The sequence below is a fragment of the Schistocerca gregaria genome, chromosome 7 (genome assembly GCF_023897955.1).
Source record: "Schistocerca gregaria isolate iqSchGreg1 chromosome 7, iqSchGreg1.2, whole genome shotgun sequence".
NCBI classification, from domain to species: Eukaryota; Metazoa; Arthropoda; class Insecta; order Orthoptera; family Acrididae; genus Schistocerca; species Schistocerca gregaria.
This window is the reverse complement of record NC_064926.1, coordinates 26,491,175-26,515,090: the sequence shown is the minus strand read 5'-3', so window position 1 is coordinate 26,515,090 and position 23,916 is coordinate 26,491,175. Positions and strand designations below refer to the sequence as shown.

At 43.5% G+C, this 23,916-nt stretch overlaps 1 protein-coding gene across 1 annotated transcript in view; it reads right to left on the bottom strand.

The window, feature by feature from the left end:
• LOC126281758 (phorbol ester/diacylglycerol-binding protein unc-13-like) overlaps nucleotides 1-23,573 on the bottom strand; it is a gene marked incomplete at its 3' end in the record, with an annotated part of 634,664 nt that extends 611,091 nt beyond the window's left edge. Inside the window, exons 1-2 of the mRNA XM_049980956.1 lie at nucleotides 23,558-23,573; nucleotides 19,848-19,877 (exon numbers count right to left, since the gene is read on the bottom strand). Coding sequence (XP_049836913.1) covers nucleotides 19,848-19,877; nucleotides 23,558-23,573 — 46 coding nt within the window. The remainder of the gene's footprint in view (nucleotides 1-19,847; nucleotides 19,878-23,557) is intronic.
• Between the last annotated feature and the right edge of the window lie 343 nt (nucleotides 23,574-23,916).

Below are 23,916 nucleotides of genomic sequence, written 5' to 3'. Positions count from 1 at the left end.
GTGTCTTGTAGATTCCACTGCTTTTTGCTTTCGTTTTCACGTGCGCTTCGTCTTTTTCTTGCGTCATCTTACGAAAACATGAACTCTAGTTCCCTTAGAATACCTTTAAATGCTTCGACGTCATTGCCTCCGGGACCTACTAATGATTGCTGGTATTTCAATGGTTGCTTCATCGCGCATAATTTAATCAACTCTCCGTCACTGTATGGTACATCTAAGCATTGATTTTTCTTTGCCATCAATTCGAAAAATTTCACAGGCCTCTTCTCTCCTGAATTTTCAAAATATGGGTTCTGTAATAATTCGTACTTCACTCTGTTCTGTGCTTTGCTGGACCAATATCGTGAGAAAAACTTCTCTCTGAAATCTTCGTACGATCGGCATGTCGCTGCAACATTCTGCATGGTTTCTGCGACTGTTCCTGACATGTGTGCACATATAAAGTCTAATTTGTGTGCTAGCGTCCAGTGTTCTGGTAATCCTACTCGGAATTGATCAATAAAAGTTCGTTGGATGTAATGAGTTTCCTTCTCGAAAATGTTGAAATTTTCTGACTGAGGAAACTGTCGTTGTCGTACTTCGTCATAGTTCCATATGAAATTCGCGATTCTTCGCCACTTTTGTTTATGTTCATTCCTCCCGTCGTTCTCCCCTGTTGTGGTAGATCCATTGGATATTGTCCACGGTAACTTTCGCCTACCCTTGCGTAGCATCTTTGGAGTGGTATGCAATAATTTTCTTCCATCGGTTGTGAACGTGTAGCTGAATGCATTGCACTGTACTCTTCGCGACCTGGCTTTCCATTGTCACGTATTGGTTGGGTATCTTGTCTGGCTAACCTTGACGATTCATTGCACGATCCAAACTGTCTTGAAACATACATTTGTGGTTCCGCATGTGTTTGTGATGACGTTTATTCATCAAGAATTTCGAAACGTGTTTGTTGCTGTGCAGGCTGATTTCACGTATGTTACTTTCCGTCTGTGATTGGAATCGCAAATGCGTAATATCTTCGGTAATTGCTTGTTTTCCGGGGCTGTTACAGATACGGATGTGGTTGCAGACTCTGTGCTTGTTCGATCCTGTTCACTACGTTATTCAATGGTTTGCAACAACTCTGTTCGCAATTCCTAAAATTGTCGCTTCGTTTGCGCTTCTATTTTGACTATGCGGTTATCGTATCTTTTCTGCGCTGCTTTTGTGATACGTTTGTGTAACACACTGTTTTCAACATCACGCGCTGTACCTGCTGCTTGTCTAGTAATTTCGTTTATCAGTTTCTCTAGTTTCTTGACTTCTTCCTGGGCGTTGTTACGAAATGTTTTGATCTCGTCCTGAGTGTCATTACGCAATGTTTGTACGTCTTTTCGTACCTTGTCAATGTCTGTTCTCAATTGATTGTAACCTGTTATTAAGTTTCCTATCACTTCTCGAGATTCTTTTGCCTCGTCTTCAATATGACTTAGATGTAACTGAATTTTTTTGTTTTGTTCTTTAATCGCACGCATTTGTCTCGTGGTTTCTGCATCATGTTTCGTCATTTCTGCATTCTGAATCTTAATTTGGTTCGCAATTTCTTTATTTTGTCTTGTCATGGTTTCTGTCATTAATTGTAATAAGTCTGCCAGATTGGTGGGTCCTATTGCGTTTTCTTCCGACGTCCTACGCTCTGTGTTTTCGCCCAGTTGTTGGTTTGCAACCGATTGCATTGAACTGTGCTGTGTGTCACACAGCTCGCATTCCTTGTACTCTGTGGTGAGGGAGCTCTGATTACTTGTACTATGGGTTCTACGTATTCAAGACGCAAGTTAGAATCCTCATCGACTGTCTCTCTACCTTCCTGCTCCTCTGTCGTATGCTGACCTAGGTTTTCTGTGCCTTGGCGTACATTATCCTCGTTATGGTGCGTTATATGTCCTATTTCTCGCGATACTGCATCGTCTGATGTACTGTCCTCTATTCTCTGTCCATTTTCATGCTGGTTCTCTACCTCAATTCGGTCAAGGTCTCGATCTGCCATTGCCAATCTTTCAGAATCCCATATTTTCTGTTTTAAAAGCAATTCACGAGCCCTACTTCGCGTCAACATGCGCTGATACGATCTCACGCATTTCATAAAATTTTTGCACACACGACTTGACAAACCATAAACTTACTTGTTGGGTCAGAACCAACTTGTCAACGATGTATTCGCCACCTGTGCGCTTGCATTAGAGAGAAAACTTAATTCTAACAATATTAAAATTCATAACATAATTATGCTATTGTCTCTGTTACAATGTCTCACTATTTATTGAATACTTTCTTACTAACTATCGCTGCAGCTACTGTTTTCAGCTATGTATAACGTTAAGACAAAATTTTTTTCTACGAAAATTTTTCAGCAGATATTTTTCTGACGTAGTTAGGCATGTGGTCGACCTTCAATCATGGTATTTTACCATCCTGGCAGGGTCGCCATTTTCTAACATTCTGGTTGGTGTCTGTTTGTTCTATATCGTGTCTCCCTACAACTTTTGCGCAACGACGCTCTGAGTGTGTTTCTTAGGGAATTGACTAGTTTGAACTTGGGACCTGTTGCTGGTAAGGTGACGCCAGACCACACATAGCATGTACAATTCTGAAGAGTTCAGTGAGACTAGCGATGATTTCAGCGTCAGCTCCACTGCACTCCCAGTAAAAGAATCTTAATACTAACTAAATTTAGTGGAAGGGGTTCAGGGCTTTCCCATTTTTAGTTAGCTGGTAAAATAACGTTACGTTTACCATTGGAAATTTTATTCTACTCACAAAACATAGTTTATAAATAGTACTATTGATGAAAGGAAGTGTTTTATACAGGATGGTAAAAACCAACTGCGGTCACCAAAAATGAGTACAAATATTCCCTGAATGGGTTTCCAAGTTCTACAATGGATCGAAGGATGACCTATGCCATATCACATCTATAATCTAGGTTTAAATTACGTTTCACAAAAGAGAAAACTATCAAAATGGTCTACAGTGACATTCAATTATCTTCAGTTACTTATCTAACTTGTCGTAAATTACAGTGGCTGATGTGGCTTCTCAATAATTATATAACAGTAAAATCATCGCATTTCAGATTTTTACTTTAAGTGTCAAATGTGAACACCATGAGCTTTAATTGACGATCGACACTAGTATTACGCATAACGGGGATGTAACAGATGAGACTTCTGCAGTTCTGAGTGAAGCTTTATGCGCTGTTGTGCGGCATCGCGTGCGTTCATTACCTTGTTGGTGTTCGTCAGGGGCGGCGGCCGGCGCAGCTCCGCTCACCTCGCCGTCCCGGAACTAACTCTTCTCCTAACTTCTCCTTACTACAATTTAGCGAAGTTGGTTTAAAAAAACTATCTAGCTGTGTTTTCATCTGACCAATCAGGGTCTCAATGTTAACCTTAAGCTCCGCCTACAAAAATTTTGTCTATCCAATGAGAAACGTTATACTTTTCGTGGTGGGGCAATGTTTTTAAGGTTTGCAACGTAACAGAAAAGCTACGGCAGCAGACGACCGACGCGATTGCCTCTGCTAACAGCACGACATCGTCTGCAGCGCGAATCCCGCGGTCGTGACCATGCAGTTGGACCCTCGGCGACTGTAAAGCCAGGGTGTGTTCAGATGAGTCTTAGCTTTGGAAGTTTGGAAATTTGCGGTAAGGTCTCCTGGGGCCAAACTGCTGAGGTCATCGGAACCCTAAACTTACACACTAATTAATCTAACTTAAACTAAATTATGCTAAGGACAACACACAAACACATACACACACACACACACACACACACACACACACACACACACACACACACACACACACTCATGCCCGACGGAGGACCGTGACAAGGCAGATACCCACCGCGGCCCGTCCTAGCGTTGATCAAGGCCCTGTGCAAGCTGGTGATGGCTCCATAATGGTGTCGGCTGTGTGTACATGCAATGGACTGCGTCCCCTCGTCCAACTGAACCGATCATTGGCTGCAAATGGTTATTTTCGGCTACTTGGAGACCATCTCCAGCCATTCACTGACTCCATATTCCCAACCAACTATGGAATTGTTATCGATGACGATGTGCCCTGTCACCAGCCCACAGTTGTTCGTTATTTGGGGACATAATCGAGAGGTCAGTTCGCCCACAAAATCCTGCATCGGCAACACTTTAGTAGTTTTGGACGACTACAGAAGCAAGATGGCTCAATATTTGTGCAGGGGATTTCCAACGGCTTGTTGAGTCCTTGCCACGTCGAATTGCTGCACTACGTCGGACAAAAGGAGGTTTGAAAAGATATTAGGAGGTATCATGACATTTGTTACATCAGTCTACTCTACCTTACGACTAGATGGCATTTCTCTGTATAAATAATTAAAAACCAAAATTTTCTTATGAAACGTAAATAATGAAGTAGTAATTTAAACGAAATAATGAAGGGGACACCGCCTTATCGTAGGCACCTTCAGTTCCGGGCGGGAGGGTTCGCGCGCTCTGACAATGTGGCGGTGGTAGCGTAGCTACTGGCAGGGTCACCCAAGCCGGACTGGTCTCGATGGAGGAGTCAGACGAAGTGTGTCCCACAACGTAGAGCAGAGGGGGGGGGGGGGGGGAGGGGGTCCATAAGCGTAGGTAAGCCAGCCCTCCTGGCGGGGGGGGGGGTAAACCCTAAGAAAAGCAGGTCCTCTAGGTCGTGTGTTGGGCGTGAGGCTAACAACCACATCCCGGAAAAAAGTGTTGTTGCTGATACTATACACATGCCTCTAACGGAAAGGATTGACTGTTGACGACCGGGCCAGAGAAACGGTTAAAGAGAAGGTACACGGATATTCGAATAGCCACCTGGAATGTGAGGACAGTCAAGAGGCCTGGTAAGCTACAAAAAATTGGGAATGAAGTAGATAAGCATCACGTGAAAATAGCAGCAATATAAGACACTAGATGGAAAGGGCAAGGAGTGCTAGCGTCGGGGGGACAGTTAAAGGTGTATAGCGGTGGAGATACAGACCTTTATGGCACTAGTTTCCTTCAACATAAGTCTATGAAAGCTAATGTAATTGGCTTTACAGCACATTAGTTGTAAATTTATTTTGAGCAAACGTACAACAGCCTACATAGGAAGAAAATTATACAGATCATGAAAGAATTTAGAATCCCACTAAAACTGGTCAATTTAACGGAAATGACAATGAAAGGAACAGTGTGTAAAATAAGAATAGAACAAGAACTGTCTGGTGAATTCCAAGTACAGAGAGTGCTACGACAGGGAGATGTGAACTCTACAATTTTATTTAGTTTTAGAAAAGGTTATGCGGCAAATGTCGATAAACCCAGGAGGAACAATACTTAATCGGCAAATTCAGCCGGCCGGGATGGCCGAGCGGTTCTAGGCGCTGAAGTCTGGAACCGAGCAATCGCTACGGTCACTGGTTCGAGTCCTGTCTCGGGCATGGATGTGTGTGATGTCCTTAGGTTAGTTAGGTTTAAGTAGTTCTAAATTCTAGGGGACTGATGGCCACAGAAGTTAAGTCCCATAGTGATCAGAGCCCCCTTTGGCAAGTTCAAGTGGTAGCATATGCGGATGACGGAGCATTAATGGCAAGGAATGGAAGGACACTAAAGGGGAACTACGATACGTTAGACGAAGCAGCAAGAGAAGTATGTTTAGAAGTAAACATAAACAAAACAAAGTATATGGTGGTGGGGAGCCCAATATAAACGGACAAAAGAATTCAATAGTAATGAATGGGAAGGAATATGAAAGAGTGAAAACATTTAAATATTTAGATTCTCTAATACCGGAGGACAATAAAGTAGCAGTAGACATTCAAGTAAGGATAGCGAGTGTAAATCGTTGCTATTTTGGTAAAAGTAAAATATACACGACCATATTAAGATATATAGTAATATATGGATAAGAAGGCTGTGTTTTGACGTTAAAGGAGGAGAACTGGTTATTGAGATGGGAAAGAAAGACACTGACAAGGATTTTTAGAGCAGTGATAGCGGAAGGTGGCTGCAGAATAAGAAGAAATGTAGAACTAAGAACACTTTTTGGACGGATGGATATTGTTGTTAAAATCAAGCAGGGAAGAATGAGATGGGTTGGACATGTGCAGAGAATGCCAGAAATTCAGAGTGTCAAGAGAGTTTTAATGGGAAAACCTGACGGGAGAAGGAGAAGAGGCAGACCCAGGAAAAGATGGTTGGATGATATAGAAGAAGACCTAAAGGCGATGGGAATAAGAAATTATAGAAGAAGACCTAATGGCGATGGGAATAAGAAATTGGGGAAGGAAGGTGATGGACAGCGAAGAATTGAGGGAGGTGATACAAAAGGCCAAGGTTCTTCAAGGACTGTATAGCCAGCCAAGAGAAGAAGAATTTAAACGCGAAATAAAAGTAAGTCCTGCTTGACATCGTAGTACCTGTTGTCACCGGCATTAATCGATGAAACCATGGCTGGTGTGATGCAGAAAATTACAGCAGATTATGTGCGTGTCTTCATACCTGATGTCAACCGCGACTGTGCTCACATCTCAAGCAGGATAACTTTTCGTCTCACAAGGCTAGAACCTTGCAACGGTGGTTTGGTGAACATGCGTTCATGTCTTCGCCATCAAATTCGTCTCTTTAAAACACGATGGATCACATCTGCAACGCTACCAGGCGCTAGCTGTGAGCCCGCAAACTGAAGCTCGTAATTTACGGAACAACGTGATCTGTGCGGTGTATCCACGCGGTCTGGGGGCCCTGCCACCGTTCGACCGGCTCCCTTCGTCGGAGGATCGAGTCCTCCCTCGGGTATGGGTGTGTGTGTCGTCCTTAGCGCAAGTTATTTTAAGGTTGATTAAGTAGTGTGTAAGCCTAGGGGCCAATAACCCCAGCAGTTTGGTCCCATAGGAACTTACCACAAATTTCAGTTTGAATTCTGGGCGAACCTACCGAATACTTGTTATATTCACGCCACGCAGAATCACTGCTGTATACTTTCCAAAGATGGACCTACACGCTATTGGCTATTGGCAATGTTTTCATTTATTAGTCTACACGCTTGTGGCTGCAACTATTCATAGAATTTTTTTTCGCTTAGGGCCATTAGAAGCAACTTGAAGTAACCATAAGACATTCCTGGAAGCCTCTTTCCGGGCCCCTTCCTTTTCCCTTTCGTTTCTATCCAGTCGCTCTTACCGCTCTGCTCGTCGTGGAGTCCCTTAAAGTTGCTGATTACTGATCTCTACTTTGATCGGCTAGAAATGTCTTCCTTGTACAGTAAAATGAGCTTGAGGTTCTTGAACCATTCATCAGAGTCTTCAAGTCTGTTGTTCAGTAGCCTTCAGTGTAAATCCGACAAGCGTCGTGGGTCGGACTGCATCCAGCCCGGACAGATACCCATGGAAATTTGGCAGTCGTTTCCTTATTGACTCGACCAGCAGCTCATTATCCCTTCATAACTCATCTCATCCTTACAGTCGGTATGGTCCGTGTGTTATCTTTGGACGAAGAATCTTGCACTCAAACTTCTCAGCTTCTGTCAGTCCATTTCTCCCTGTCATTCGAATTCATTCACGTGCGTCTAAGAATTCGGGTTTGACCATTCTTTTACAGTGCCCGAGTTCAGCTTTTAATATACACGGTGATTTTGCTAAGTGGGGACAAAACTACCGGAAACGGTACCTGAAAAGGATAAGAAGCAATAAAGGTCATACACACGTATGGCAGAAAATGTGATACACTTGAAGGCGGAGGTGATAGGTGCGTGACACTGGCGCCGGTGTGACCACCGGCCAGTAAGCCAGCCGACCGTGTGCAACAGCTTCCAGTATCCGCCTCACTTTAAACGTGTGCAGGCCTCGCTACCTAAGCACGTGTTGCCGCGGCGACAGATCTGTCGCCGGTTCGTCGCACACACAACCGCTGCCCTGTAATCGTCAGCACAGGTTCAACCACAATGAGTGGGCGTGGCTTATTGGCGCCCTCCTGTTGGGACGAGCCATCCTTCGACAACAGGCGAGACATTCTGCACCTCTTACCTGCCCTGCTGGAAGACGTGTCTTTGGTGGAACGAAGGGTACTCTGACTCCTTTATGTTGTGCTGCAAGTCACCGATCCGAGTGTGGAGAGAAAACACTGGTACAAAAAGAAAATTCCCACTTGCCTGATGTGTTTTCGTGTGTGCTTTCAATTATTGAAACGTATGCTCTGAAAGATCATTTGTTTCCGCACTCAAGTGGATGAATGTCTGTTGGAAGACATTTCATTCCCTATTCCCATGTTACCTCGTTCTCCTTACCCTCTCAGGATCATTTTGATGCAGTTTGTCCTCATTTAGTAAATTTAGTTTCCTTGTTGCTTACTAGGTGAGAAGCGCGGCATTGCTCAGGTAATTATTTATTTCACTCTCATATTACTTTATCTCCACCTCCCTTCTCTCCCACGTCGATCTCGTCCTCCTCCCCCTCTCTCATCCATCTCCTAATCTCCACTTCTCCTCCCTCTCTCTGCGCATCGCTTCCTCAGAATCGCTCCTTAACTTTGCTTTTCCAGCTCCGTCTTCTTCGCCTTCTCCCACTACTCTCCTCTCTATGTCGATCCCCATGCCTCTGTCCAACTCATCCCTCCCTCCCGCCACCCCCCCCCCTCTCTCTCTCTCTCTCTCTCTCTCTCTCTCTCTCTCTCTCTCTCTCTGTCTGTCTATGTCCTCCTCCCTCCCTCTCCCTGTCCATCTCCTCCTTCCTGTCTCTCGTGCACCTCCTCCTCTCCCCTCTCTCTGTCCACTTTCTCCTCCTACTCTCTGAATCCACTTCGCCCTTCCCCATTTCTCTGTCCAGCACCCCTGTATCTCTGTTACCTCCACCCCAATGGGAAGTTGGTGGTTTCCCCCTCTCCCCCCCCCCTCTATTTTTTTAGACATAGTAAACAATGTGTGTGCTAAGTCTGGTCGAATTCGATCCAGGGGCTTATGAGGACACATTTTTATGAAATATGGAGATTTTCCGCTATAAGCATTAACGTATTCGAGTTAAACCTATTACGTCACTGGTTCCGGTCACAAACATATAACCGAATTTTGGTCGCAGCTAGAGATAAAAAAGAGTGAATATGCTTCACTCTCTTTGAACCCAAAAATCTCGAAGTGAGATCGTGCGTGGACGACCACTTCGCTGCCCAGTGCACGGCGATCGTACAGCGCGACAAGACGCGGCCGACCAGGTCAGCCGTAAAGCACGTCCGCTAATCGGCCGACGCGCCAGTATTTAAACCGGGCCGGCCCATCTTATCGCGATGGGAGAGAGCCCCGGGGGCACGGCACGGCACGGCACGGCACGGCACGGCGCTGGCGCGTCACGGCCGCGGCGCCCTGGGAAATCAGCCGCGCGCTACAGCGGCGCCTCCTCTGCGCGGGATTAGCCGGCCGAGCAGAGCCGCGGGCGCCGTGCAACCGCAGTGCATCGCTGTCCGTAATTAAAGTGATCCTCCCACGGCAGGTACTCTGTCACCATATCTCGTACCAAACGCAGAAATGTGAACCAATGCTTTCACCGCGCATTTCCAACTTGCAGATTTCTCGCCGGGATCACGTCGTATGTTGTCCACGATGTGTCAGCAAAAACGGGCTTGTTATCACCTTCTGGTAGTTCCAGCTGACTGCTGCTCTACTTGGTTCATCCACTACATCAGAAGTGGCCGACTGTGGTACAATAATTATTTAAATAAAAATCAATTTTTAACATACCACATTTTCAAATCCGAAGAAAATGTATAAAATAATTTCTCCTACTCCTATACTGTTTCCATACCCTATGAAAGGTCAGATTTAGGCTTGTGAATTTTTAATAGCTGTAATGATACTTGCCGGATTTATAACGAGAAACGTGGGATGCGTCCAGTAGATAATAGTTCAGAAGTGAAATGTTCATGCATCAGTTATGTATACATGCATGCCTCCAATATTTTTCGCTGTAACTCTTACAAGTAGTGTCACAGCTTTTAAAAATTTACTAGCATAAACTTTCAGGACTATCTACATGTAGATAAGAATCTGTATGTCGCTAGGAGAAATTATTTTATATGTTTAGTCCAATTTAAAAAGGTGCCGTATTAAAAATTTATTTATATTTATATAATTTTTCTATTTTGTTTTATTCTTACAAATGTGAAATCTCTCAATGAATTTCAAACCGTTTGATATTGTTGTTTAAATAATTATTTATATTTATACTATCTTTCTACGCAGAGCTTTGCCCAAGTACACAAATCTCATATATATTACTCACATTTAATCCTCTCCTCTACCTCTCTCTGTCCTCTAGCCGCCCCCCCCCCTCCCCTCTTCTGCTCAGCATGTCCATCCACTCACATATTAGCTCAAATGCATCCCGATACTACCTACATAACACAACAGTCCTGCAGGGCATCTGAGATGTCAGCTGTTAATCTTTTACACCGCCATCCTCCACTCATACTGAACAGATCGACAAGCAAGAGAGTTACTATTGCATTGTTGTCGACTTCTGCAATCCCATGATAATTTGGCCACTCAGTTTATGTCTGCATCATGTCTGTGAAACTGATACCGGAAAGCAGTATGTAACTCTTGTGCAAATGTGTGATGTAGTCACATTTGTTAGCGCAATGTAGACTTCTATGATCGGTATTTACTTCATCAAAACTTCCCGGCTGTAACTGTATCGAAACTTTAACTTTTATACCTCGACAGGGGTCTCTTAGTCACATTTATTTTGTCATGAATGTAACCCCCTATTAAACTAATAGGACCTGTGGAAACTACCATGTATAACAAATTAATTGTTACATTAAGCACCTGAAGAGGCGGTTTTAAAGAAAAACTACGTTTGTGACTGAGAAAGATTATTTTTCTCTGTTAGACATGGTGTTTAAGAAAGATTCATGCAATTTCAGGACATAATATCGACTACACGAATGTTGTTGTTGTTGTGGTCTTCAGTTCTGAGACTGGTTTGATGCAGCTCTCCATGATAATATATCCTGTACAAGCTCCTTCATCTCCCGGTACCTACTGCAACCTACATCCTCCTGAATATGCTTAGTGTATTCATCTCTTGGTCTCCCTCTACGATTTTTCCCTCCACGCTGCCCACCATTGCTAAATTTGTGATCCCTTGATGCCTCAGGACATGTCCTACCAACCGATCCCTTCTTCTAGTCAAGTTGTGCCACAAACTTCACTTCCCCCAATCCTATTCAATACTTCCTCATTAGTTATGTGCTCTACCCACCTAATCTTCAACATTCTTCTGTAGCACCACATTTCGAAAGCTTCTATTCTCTTCTTGTCCAAACTATTTATCATCCATGTTCCACTTCCATACATGGATACACTCCATACAAATTCTTTCAGAAATGACTTCCTGACACTTAAATCTATAGTCGATGTTAACAAATTTCTCTTCTTCAGAAACGCTTTCCTTCGCATTGCCAATCTACATTTTATATCCTCTCTACTTCGACCATCATCAGTTATTTTGCTCCCAAAATAGCAAAACTCCTTTACTACTTTAAGTGCCTCATTTCCTAATCTAATTCCCTCAGCATCACCCGACTTAATTCGACTACATTCCATTATCCTCGTTTTGCTTTTGTTGATGTTCATCTTATATCCTCCTTTCAAGACACTGTCCATCCCATTCAACTGCTCTTCCAAGTCCTTTGCCGTCTCTGACAGGATTACAATCTCATCGGCGCCCCTCACAGTTTTTATTTCTTCTCCCTGTATTTTAATACCTATTCCGAACTTTTCTTTTGTTTCTTTTACTGCTTGCCCAATATACAAATTGAGTAACATCGAGGATAGGCTACAACCCTGTCTCACTCCCTTCCCAACCACTGCTTCCCTTTCATACCCATCGACTCTTATAACTGCCATCTGATTTTTGTACAAATTGTAAATAGCCTTTCGCTCCCTGTATTTTAGTCCTGCCACCTTCAGAATTTGAAAGAGAGTATTCCAATCAACATTGTCAAAAGCTTTCTCTAACTCTACAAATGCTAGAAATGTAGGTTTGCCTTTCCTTAATCTATTTTCTAAGATACGTCGTAGGGTCAGTATTGCCTCACGTGTTACAAGACTTCTACGGAATACAAATTGACACGGATAACAATATCATATTTTTATGCGATATAGAGTCGCATAATCAACAGGTACCGCAAATTTATTATGGAACGACGTTACAACATAAGGCAGAAAAGACTTCGATGACGATGAGACAGTAAAACATTACAAGGATCGACGGACGTTATTCTTTGGCCCGTACATGAAGAAACACGTTCTACTACATTTACAGGGATGGAGCACATCACGAAATAGGGTGTACGAATACTTCGAATGTCATCTGCGACTGTTTTCGGTGTGACTGAGGCAGTAGTACGAGAACGTTTTACGTTACTGTAAAGTGTGTTTTTAAGTAAAGGGGCGTGTCTTGAACCAGTTTTCGATTTAATACCCGATATTATTGAACTTACTAAGGAAAAAGGTGATCGGGAATGAAAATTAGAACACCTGAAATGGAATGCAGAGCCTACATTTCAAATTGCCTTGACTGTTTGCTACCTACAGTAAAAAACTGAAAGGTGAGAAGCACATTATTTCTGATCTCATGGCGATGCACTTAAAAAGAAAATCGCATTGTGGAAGAGGCAAGTTCTACAAAAAATACCGCCCATTTCCGTCAACTCACTGGCGTTAAAGAAAACGCGATATTTGAAGGATTCGTTGTGGTCTTGAAGGCATTACCAGGATAGTTTTCTAAAACTTCCTAGGTCACTGCTAATCTTACATCTGTTGTCGAGCTGTTTTCGACACCATTTGCTCCTGTGCATGTGCAGATGCAACTGATTGATCTCCAGTGTAATTTACTTTCAAATGACAAATTCTTTTACTTTAAGACTGTCCAGAAACTGTACTTTGTTCTCCTCAGGACGAGATTCGACATATCCACAATGAGATTGCAAACGTAATGAGCTATTTCCATCTCGATGTGTGTGTGAAAGGCTCTTCCTCTCATGAAAATAAATAAATAACAATTATGTGGCAGCCTGAATGCGAAAATCTGTGAAATTGTCTGTGTCTGCTCATGTGCTGATAATTTGTACCCGATAAAAATCATATGTCCTCAGCACATCAAAAGTAATTAACTAATATTAGACATGTGTTCTGTTTATGATCTGTGTTTCGAGAGATGTGAAGTAGACAACGAAGTTGCAAGGAGTGTGATTGCAATGCCATTTAATGTGTTGTTTTCCTCTTTTGCCCCTCTTGCCCTTCCACACACACACACACACACACAGACGGCGTGCCCTGGTGGTACGCGACGTGTGAAACCAGCCTGACCTGTACGGGACTCGTGCCGCACCGCCGAGGCCCACAGGCCGAATCCTTGGCCGTCCCTAATCGAGACGGCACTCAGATTCATCCCATACTTATACGAGATGACTGAATTCATTGCAGTTTGTCCATAATTGTTCCAATGACAGGTACAAGCCCCATAAAAAATATCGCATATCAAGATATCAGACGACCATGGAGCGCAGGAGTGTAATGTGGGTTGGTACTCACCTTATGATGAAGCATTTTATTGTTTAAAGATGCTCTAAGATGTGGACGTCGGTGCAGAATTGCTTATTTCCACTGAACAACGAAATTCTCAGCATGAGCTATCAATGCTGGGAAAAGGTAATTCCATAAGATATCCAGGTATGATATTCTTACAACAGTATTTTCTTCAGAAAATAACTAAATATTTTCTACAAAATTGTCACAAAATACACAAATTTATGGGGAGCCTCTCTTACGTGCGACTATCGTATGTGGTTGTTGTGTTCGCCATATTCTTATGTTTCGGTGGTTCACGATCTACTATCCTGTACTGCTTTGAGATACAAAAGCCCTGGACAGCCATGTAAGGGAATGGCTGTCTATTGGCGGACATGATGTGTTCACTTCCGTGGTTCACGCCCAAAATAAGATTTAGGAGGAGCAGTGCAGTAATCTCGGCGAAAATCACGCTGCACAATTGTAACTGAATTCCGCCTATTTCATCGCAAAATACAAAAGGACTTTTGTTGCTGTGTTGTTGCCATCTCTACTGGACGCACATAACGTATTGAACGAACTAGCGCACTAGTTGCATCACGGAAGCCGCTAACGCCAACCATATGAAGCGGCAACTTACAACTGGACAAAGCTAAATTTTAGTTTAGATAAGCAACTTAAAATTTACACCAAGTTTCTTTTCTATATTCATTCACCACACTTGAAAGTGGATGAATATTTCTGAACAACTTGTATCTTGAGGATGTCGGGTAAACAAATAACACCAACAACAGGGACTATCTCTAGGAGCAAGTGCAATTTCATTAAAACCGGAGACTCTCACAGCTAAGCCGACAGTTCTCCACATTTCCCCCTTCACTCAACCCCCCCCCCCCCCCCCCGCCGGTTCCACCTCCCACCAACCCCTCCGTCCTAACTCCCCCCCCTTCCCCCCGCTGCGCTGTTCACGGCAGCAAGTGAACTTCCGTCGAATTTTGTTCTTTCTACTGTCTAGTTCCCACTCTACGGACTATAAAACTAAGCCGTTTGTCAAAATCACTTAAATCTGTTTGCTCTCTCCATTCTCTGGACACGGAATTAGCCGATGATGCCTAACAACAGCCCACTGTTAACTGCTCATACGGCGTTAGACTCTGTTCGCGCTGAACACTGTGAATCATGTAAGACTTAAATTGCCTTTTCTTCCATGAGCTGTTCAAGACAGTGGAACGAGGTCCTCAGCGAATGATAGTTCGCTGAGGGGCACACAGTAACACATTTTCATCTCTTGTCAACGTAGATAAACTAAACTAAACTCCGCCCTAACAGGCCATGAAAGCCCAACGGACCGACCGGCCGCCGTGTCATCCTCAGCCCACAGGCGTCACTGGATGCGGGTATGGAGGGGCATGTGTTCAGCAAATCGCTCTTTCGGCGGTATGCCAGTTTACGAGCTCCTCAGCAAGTAGCTCCTCAGTTTTGCCTCACAAGGTCAGAGTGCGCCCCGCTTGCCAACAGGACTCGGCCGACCGCATGGTCACCCATCAAGTGTTAATCCAGCCCGACAGCGCGTAACTTCGGGGATCTGAAGAGAACCGGTGTTACCACTGCGGCAAGGCTATCAATATACTGAAGTAAATACGTTTCCCTTTAATGGAACGATACGGGGGACTTTTCAGTGGCACTCGATAACTTTTTAAAAGACTAGTACGGTGATGCAATATTGGTTCACGTTGGTTGAAACTGAAAAGGGTGCTCAATGCGGCGGGAACTGGCTGCTGCGGTGTTAACGTCGCCACGTGATGCTCTTGTGTCTGGCTTCGGCCGTGTAGCGAGCTTTTCTATTGTTTACTTGTCTCCGCAAAAGATGGCCATTTAAATGTGAGTGGTTACCATGTGTGAAACAGTTTTCGTAGATAGGATATAGAGAGTGTCACAGAAATGTTGCGGCAATCTTCGAGGAGATGTAGAGGACGTCTTGAGGAACAAATCGAGGATAGGAACGCATGTCGGGAAACGTGATCCACGCCTGCTACTACGTCACGCCTTCTGCAGCAAACGTGACTCTGTACGCTGGCGTACCATAGGCGGAGCGTCTCATAGTGTCGTTTGTTACTCAGAGGCTGCAACTCGTTGTCACGATCATGGGGCTAGCTGCTGTGTGGTGAGGAGTTGTCTCTTACGAGTACCGTACTCTATTGCCTCGGTGGATGAGAGTTTCAGAAATTGGTTTCCGGCCGTATTTTATTTTTCCCTTGAAATTCTCTGAAATCTCCAATGTTTAGCAGTATATCCACTATAGCATCAGCTTCATGGGCGACAGGGCCTGTCTACGCAGCAGGCAGCTCCATTTTCTCCACTGGCGACCGTGGCAAGCAGTCGCGAAAGCGGAATAACGAACAACAGTTCGAGACATCCGCCTGGCGTCTGCCAGCGTTTACTGCCAAACGAGTTGCCCACTGGCAGGCACAGGTGCCTGTAACGTCGTCGGATGATGTTTCCAGTCACTGATTCCTATGCTCGATACGTTCCTCAAGGCACCCTCTAAACCCACTCGAAGTTTGTCTCAATACTTCTAGGACACCGTGTATTTCCATTTACATAATTCGGTTCTGATCCTGTATGGGGATAAAAAGAAACAAGTTATATCTTGAAGTAGCGTGTTGCAGTGGCGGCCGAGCACGTAGAGCACTGAGTCCTGCTGGTCCAAGTGCCACAGGCTTCATTCCTGGGTAAGTGCGGGGATCTTCCCTCATTGCAGTCCCCCCCAGGACAGCCGCACGTCCGCTCAGTCTGCTATCAAACACGTTGCGGGCGTCTTCACTTCAAGTAAACCCCTCCTAGCGGTGCGGCAAAGGAAAGTTGTACTCTATCCGAAGTCACGGCAATAGCCCGGTCACAGGCTTCTGCTACAGCCATTACCTTTTACCTTCGTAGCGTGCGCTACCCTTCATGCTGCATATGAAAATGAGTTGTAACAATATTTCATTTCACCAATTGCAGCACTAGCTGGCCTCTTACGATAAAAGGAGTGCTATCAGCTTAGGCCATGTATGCAGTGAGTGACCATTATGTTCGTCACGTATTCTAAAGTGTAAGCAAACGCTTCCTATAGCTTTTTGACGTCGCTAGAATTATTGGAAAATAGAACTTATCATTATCCATCGTTGGTCCGATGTCTTGGGCAGAGAGACTCGAAATTATTTATATATTGTTGTCGTTCAAATTAAATAGTAAGTGCTTTGCTTTATAAAGACAGAAAAGAACAGTATTTCACGACACACTACAGGACTAGACCACACAGAATAAAAATGACACATCGTTTCGGAAAGCTTTTCGTGCGTTGTGGTTAGTGGCGGAAGTTGGAAACCCAGGTTTGTAATTTGCAGGAGGGAATGAGCACACTGGCGTATTTGCGTGAACGCACGCCTGAAAATTTAGCAGAAATATGTTTAAATGTGGTAGACATCCTACTGCAAAGACACACTGGTAAAACTTGTTGTTGTTGTTGTGCTCTTCAGTCCTGAGACTGATTTGATGCAGCTCTCCATGATAATATATCCTGTAGAAGCTCCTTCATCTCCCAGTACCTACTGCAACCTACATCCATCTGAATCTGCTTAGTGTATCCATTTCTTGGTCTCTCTCTACGATTTTTACCCTCCACACTGCCCTCCAATGCTAAATTTGTGATCCCTTGATGCCTCAGGACATGTCCTACCAACCGATCCCTTCTTCTAGTCAAGTTGTGCCACAAACTTCTCTTCTCCCCAATCCTATTCAATACCTCCACATTATTTACGTGATCTACCCATCTAATCTTCAACATTCTTCTGTAGAACCACATTTCAAAAGCTTCTATTCTCTTCTTGTCCAAACTATTTATTGTTCATGTTTCACTTCCATACATGGCTACACTCCATACAAATACTTTCAGAAACGACTTCCAGACACTTAAATCTATATTCGATGTTAACAAATTTCTCTTCTCCAGAAACGCTTTCCTTGCCATTGCCAGTCTACATTTTATATCCTCTCTACTTCGACCATAATCAGTCATTTTGCTCCCAAAATAGCAAAACTCCTTTACTACTTTAAGTGTCTCATTTCCTAATCTAATCGCCTCAGCATCACCCGACTTAATTCAACTACATTCCATCATCCTCGTTTTGCTTTTGTTGATGTTCATCTTATATCCTCCTTTCAAGACACTGTCCATTCCGTTCAACTGCTCCTCCAAGACCTTTGCTGTCTCTGACAGAATTACAATCTCATCGGCGAACCTCAAGGTTTTTATTTCTTCTTCCTGGATTTTAATACCTACTACAAATTTTTCTTTTGTTTCCTTTACTGCTTGCTCTAATATACAGATTGAATAACATTGGGGAGAGTCTACAACCCTGTCTCTCTCCTTTGCCAACCACTGCTTCCCTTTCATGCCCTTCGACTCTTATAACTGCCATCTGGTTTCTGTACATATTGTAAATAGCCTTTCGCTCCCTGTATTTTAGTCCTGCCACATTTAGAATTTGAAAGAGTGTATTCCAGTCAACATTGTCAAAAGGTTTCTCTAAGTCTACAAATGCTAGAAACGTAGGTAAAACTTAAAATTATTGAAATGTACGTAAACAGCTCTAAGTGATCAAAATTTTCATTAATTGTGATGCAATGAAATCTGGTTGTCCGTCTCTTTCGAAAAGTGGCCTACTTCGTTCTGGTGCGAGTGTACGCAGCGTCCGTCCTAACCATTTACTCCTGTCATTACACGGCACGTCGACGCAGCTCGTACTAACAACAATGAACAACAGACACGCATTCGAACAGTCTGTTGCGAGCAGGCAGCGTTAGGCAACACACGTGCAGCCGCAGCGTGTCAACCACACTGTGTCACAAATCGCAATGGAGCAACCTCCGGAACGTTTGGAAGAAGAGAAAAGTGTGTGCAAAGCTCGTCCCGAAAACCTTGATTCCCGAACGAGGTCGACAAGTCGATGCCTACCAGGACCTGATTGAAATACGAAACGCGAACAATTTATTTTTCTGGTAAAGATCATACAGGTGTTATAAATAGAAACCTACCACAAAGTACAGAAATCGATATAAAGAGTCAACGTTTTGACTACATAACTGTCATTCGAGCCAATATGATGCGCAAGTTGCACAATATCGCAAGAAATGTCTTTTCTGACAGATTCACATGATATATGAACGTTCTGTGCTTCGTACCCAAGTGTGATGCTATGTAAAAGATTTGAAGCATTAAAAACATCATCTTTACGTTCCTGTGGAAAAAAGTGGAAATGAAGTCCCATGCTTCTTTACAGAGCGTAGGGAACGATGCGGGAGACCCGCACCGCCTTACTAGACAAGGTCCTAATGGAGGTGGTTTGCCGTTGCCTTCCTCCGACCGCAATGGGGATGAATGATAATGATGACACAACAACACCCAGTCATCTCGAGGCAGGAAAAATCCCTGACGCCGCCGGGGATCGAACTCGGGACCCCGTGGTCGGGAAGCGAGAACGCTACCGCGTGACCACGATGGACGTTTCTGTATGTTTTAATAATCCAGTGTTGTAATTTTTGGAACTAACGGGGTATCAACAAACAATTTTTAGGTGAGCTTTGTTGCCAACGTAAAGTAAACATCTCCATCGACAATATTATGATGCGGATTCGTAATAATGAACAGAAAACTACTGTGTAACAGAAAATATTAATAAAACAACTCTGCGTATTTGTAATTTGGAACGTGTGGTTTAATAAATCATAATCACGACGACTCCATTCTTCAAATGCTGTGTATTGCACACAATTGTGTGCTAATGTTCTACGTAATACCCACACATCCCTACACTCTATTCTTACTTTTAGAGGAAAATTCATGGAAAAACTGGCCAGTGTGCCTGTTGGAAGCGTGAGACCGCGGCATCTGTGATATGTGCTGCATGCACAACCCACCTATGGTATGCGTTTTACCGCCATAAAACGGAGTACTAATATGAGTAACTTCTTAAAAGACATTACAGTATCTAAAATTATTTTTCGACATTACTAAAAATGTTTTTCACTTATAACGAAAATAGGAAATATTAAGAAAAACTGAGATGTGGAGGGGTGAGCGTGATGGCTAACAGGAAACGGTGAGTAACAGAACTTAAGTAAAAAATGTGCTCATGTGAAAGCAGTGAAGAATAATTTCTACACATAAGGTCAAAAGTCCAAAAAGCGTTCTCCCTTTGTGATTGCGTTGCCATCACTTACCTTGAGCGCCAACGTAACGCGCTTTCTTGACTGAAACAGAAAACGAACAATAATTAATCCAAATAATTTTGAAAATTTGGTGAAACTACATAATTATTGCATGAAAACCATTATGGTAAGTTAAACGGTGATTAAACGATCGCCGAGAAATATTACCAGAAACGATATCTGTTATAGAGGCAGTCATCGTCTGGTCTCTCAGAAAGAAAGATCTCTTAACATTCATGGACGTTAACCGGAAAATGCTTTTATACCACCAGCGAGTAACGATCACTCGAATTACTCCCTGCCCTGGATCGTTGCTAAGCAGTGTCCATGATATTTCTGCCGTGCAGATTGTTTGTTTCTTAAAGCTAAAACATTACAGCGACCAATAATTTCAGTACATATGTTTGAGGACTTGAAATTTGTTGCGGGATGTACGTAACAGCTTTAATAGCTTACGTTGCTTGCCCGTCACGCAAGTAATCTTATCCTGATGATTAACTGTTGATGTTGAATCTTGGGTCCTCAGCTTTACTCCAGGAACCGGTATGCACGTATAAAAATGACGGATAGGTTACTCCAAGAGTTTTCACCAAAGTAACAGTAACAGTGATCCCTCTCGTCGATTACGTTGCAATCGGCAATTATATCGTAATCAAATACCACACAGTAGCTTCATGGTCCACGCTGAAATGAAAAAATGAGTGATGAAGATTGTATCAATAAGTAAGCAAGAAACGAGATTTGGTCATGACGATGATGTATGGTTTGGCGCCGCGCGGGCTAGCCGCGTGGTCTTGGGCGTTACGGTCCGCCGTCTCCCTTCGTCGGAGGTTCGAGTCCTCCCTTGGGCATGGGTGTGTGTGTCGTCCTTAGTGTAAATTAGTTTAAGTTAGATTAAATAGTGTGTGAGCTTAGGGACCGATGACCTTAGCACTTTGGTCCCATAAGACCTTGCCACAAATTTCAGAATTATGCTTTGGCATTGGAGAAACTGAAATTTTTAAAGTACAAATTGGTGAAAAATACGCCATACTCATCATATATTACCCGCTATAACTTGGATAATTTATGACATGTGAAGAAATTTGCGGCGGGAGCACATTTCAAGTCCAATGAATAGGCACTAGCAGCTTTAGGATGTCTCATAATCGCACTTCGGAGATGCCATAGAAAGTTATACGAAACGTTGAGATAAGAACACGGTCTAAAAACGAAATATCACGAAAATACGTGAGTTTGGACTCACAGTTTTTTGTGGTATTTCCACCTGGACTCAGATTCCATACATCTTAACTAAAATCAGAGAGTAGACTGTGAAGATCCTATATCGTCATACGTCACAGGTATTAGCTTTTTTTTTACCATTGAGTCCATTGTTTCCCGTGGTCGACTGTATCGTTATGTATTGACAGTCATGCAGAAACATCCGGTTAGGTAGTGCCCAGTGATGAAAACTAACTTTTGCGTGCAGCCAATGATTGGTGTTTTATCGTTGTCTGCACTGTGTACACGGTGTGCGCCAGTTGCACTGAGCAGTTACAGCTGATCGGTAGCTTTCGTGAGACGCGAGCGCGTCAGCTTGTGCGACAGGGCACAGTGCCACATCAGTTATTCCTAGAATGAACTTTCACTCTGCAGCGGAGTGGGTTCGCATTTAGAACTTTACGCCAGACTAAAAGTGTGTGCCTGCTCGGGAGTTCAGACACGGAACCCTTTGCTATTGCAGGCATTTACTCTACCGAATGAGATGTCCAGATACGACTCACAGCTTTATTTATGTATATATCTCCGTCCCGCCTTCAAAACATCACTCAAGTTCTCCTGCAAACCTTGAAGGGCTGGCATGTAAGTGATAAATGAACATTGCGGAGAAGCCTACGCTATGGTTACTAGACTGAAATTTCACTCTGCAGTTGATTTAAAACTTTCTGGCTGATTAAATACGTGTACCGGACAGTGACTCAAACACAGAATCGTTATGTTTCAACAACTCTTTCAGGTACTATGTTCAAGATGAGAATTAGTTGTAAAAAGAAAAAGAATTTTTTTGCTGCTTTGAAAGGATTTCTCAAAAACCGTAGCACATAATCGTTTCTGTCTTATTATATATTTTCCACTATTGATATTTTTCTAATAAACGAGATAATAAATAATATGCGTATGCCCCACAACTGTCTATTATAATTTAGAGTTCATACTCAGCATGATCATATTGTCTTTATTAAGTTCTTTATTTTCCATTAAAAGCAGTATAATCAAGCTCACAAAACAGAAAATCCGAGTTTGAGAAAGTGTAAGATAGGGGTGGAATAGGAAAAGAGAAAGTATTAGTTACACATTCTCATTATGACACTGGGATGACAAATCTCATGGAATGTTGCCCGTAATGTCATGTCGGACCTCGTTCTACCCGGTGTAGTGTGCAGTATCTCCAAGTCACACCAACGCGACCAGCCGTTGGAAGTCCCCTACACAAACACTGAGCCACGCTGCGCCTACGGCGGTCCATAATTATGAAAGTGTCGCTGCTCCAGGATTTTGTGCACCAACTGACATTTCGATTATGTCCCATAAATATCCGATGGATTCATTTCCCGTGATCTGGATGCTCAAACTGTCCAGAATGTTGTTAAAAAGCTGATGCGAGCAATTTTGGCCTGGTGGCATGTTTGAAAACACGAAATCCAGAAATGCCTGCAAATGGTCACCAGGAAGCGGAACACAACCATTTCCAGTGGACGGTCAGTTCAGCTGTAGCAGAGGGACCAGTCCACTCCATGTGAACACAGCCCACACCACCGGCTTGTGCGGTGCCTCGTCCACGAATGCGGTCCACGGCTTCACGGGATCTGCGCCACATCGAACGCTACTCTCACCTCTTACCCACTGAAATCGAAACTCATCTGACCCGGCCACGGTTTAGCAGTAGTGTAGGATCCGCTACGGTCGCAGGTTCGAATCCTGCCTCGGGCATGGATGTGTGTGATGTCCTTAGGTTAGTTACGTCTAAGTAGTTCTGTTCTACGAGACTGATGACCTCATAAGTTAAGTCTCATAGTGCTCAGAGCCATTTGAACCATTTTGATATTGTCACGAGCCCAGAACAGGCACAGCAGGCGATGTCGTGCTCTTAGCAAAGGCACTCGCCTTGGTCGTCTGTTGCCATAGCCCGTTTAACTTCTAATTTCTCCGCACTGTCCTAACGGAGACGTTCGTCGTAAGTCCCTCTTTGATTTCTGCGGTTAATTTAACGCACCCTGTTAGCACTGACAATTAGATTTCTGTGGTTAATTTAACGCAGTCTGTTAGCACTGACAATTCTACACAAATGCCGCTGCTCTCGGCCGTTAAGTGAAAGGCGTCGGCCTATGCGTTGTCCATGGTGAGAGGAAATGGCTGTAATTTGGTATTTTGGCACACACTTGAGATAGGGCATCTACTGAATTCCCTAACTATTGCCGAAATGGAATGTCCCAATCGTCTAGTTCCAAGTACCACAGCCCGTTCAAAGTCTGTTAACTCCCGTCGTGCGGCCATAATCACGTGGGAAACGTTTTCACATGAGTCGCCTGAGTACAAGTGAGAGCACTGCCATTTTACGCCTTGTGTACGCGATACTACCGCCGTATGTGTATATCGCTGTCCCATGACTATGGTGTCTACTTTACACAACTCTGCTGAATGCCATTTATCGATTACTATCCATTCAGAAGGTCTCAAACCTTGATAATCAGGCATACTTGGCGAACTTCAACACCCAGTGCAACGCTCAGTATTTTACTTCGTAATTATAGGTTTTTGTAAATTATGGTTCCACCTCTCTCTCTCTCTCTCTCTCTCTCTCTCTCTCTCTCTCTCTCTCTCTAGTTTCTAGACGTACCTATAATCCGACTGAATAGGGTAATGTCAGTCGCATCACCTAGTCCCCAAGCGGAGAAAATCTCCGATCTACACGGGAATGGAACTTGGAACGTTTCGCTAAGCAATCTGCCGCGCTTACAGTGCAATTCGTTAACATTAACAAACAACATCAATTATTTTAGCTATTACCACCTATGGCCCCATTTTAACTAGCAACGTC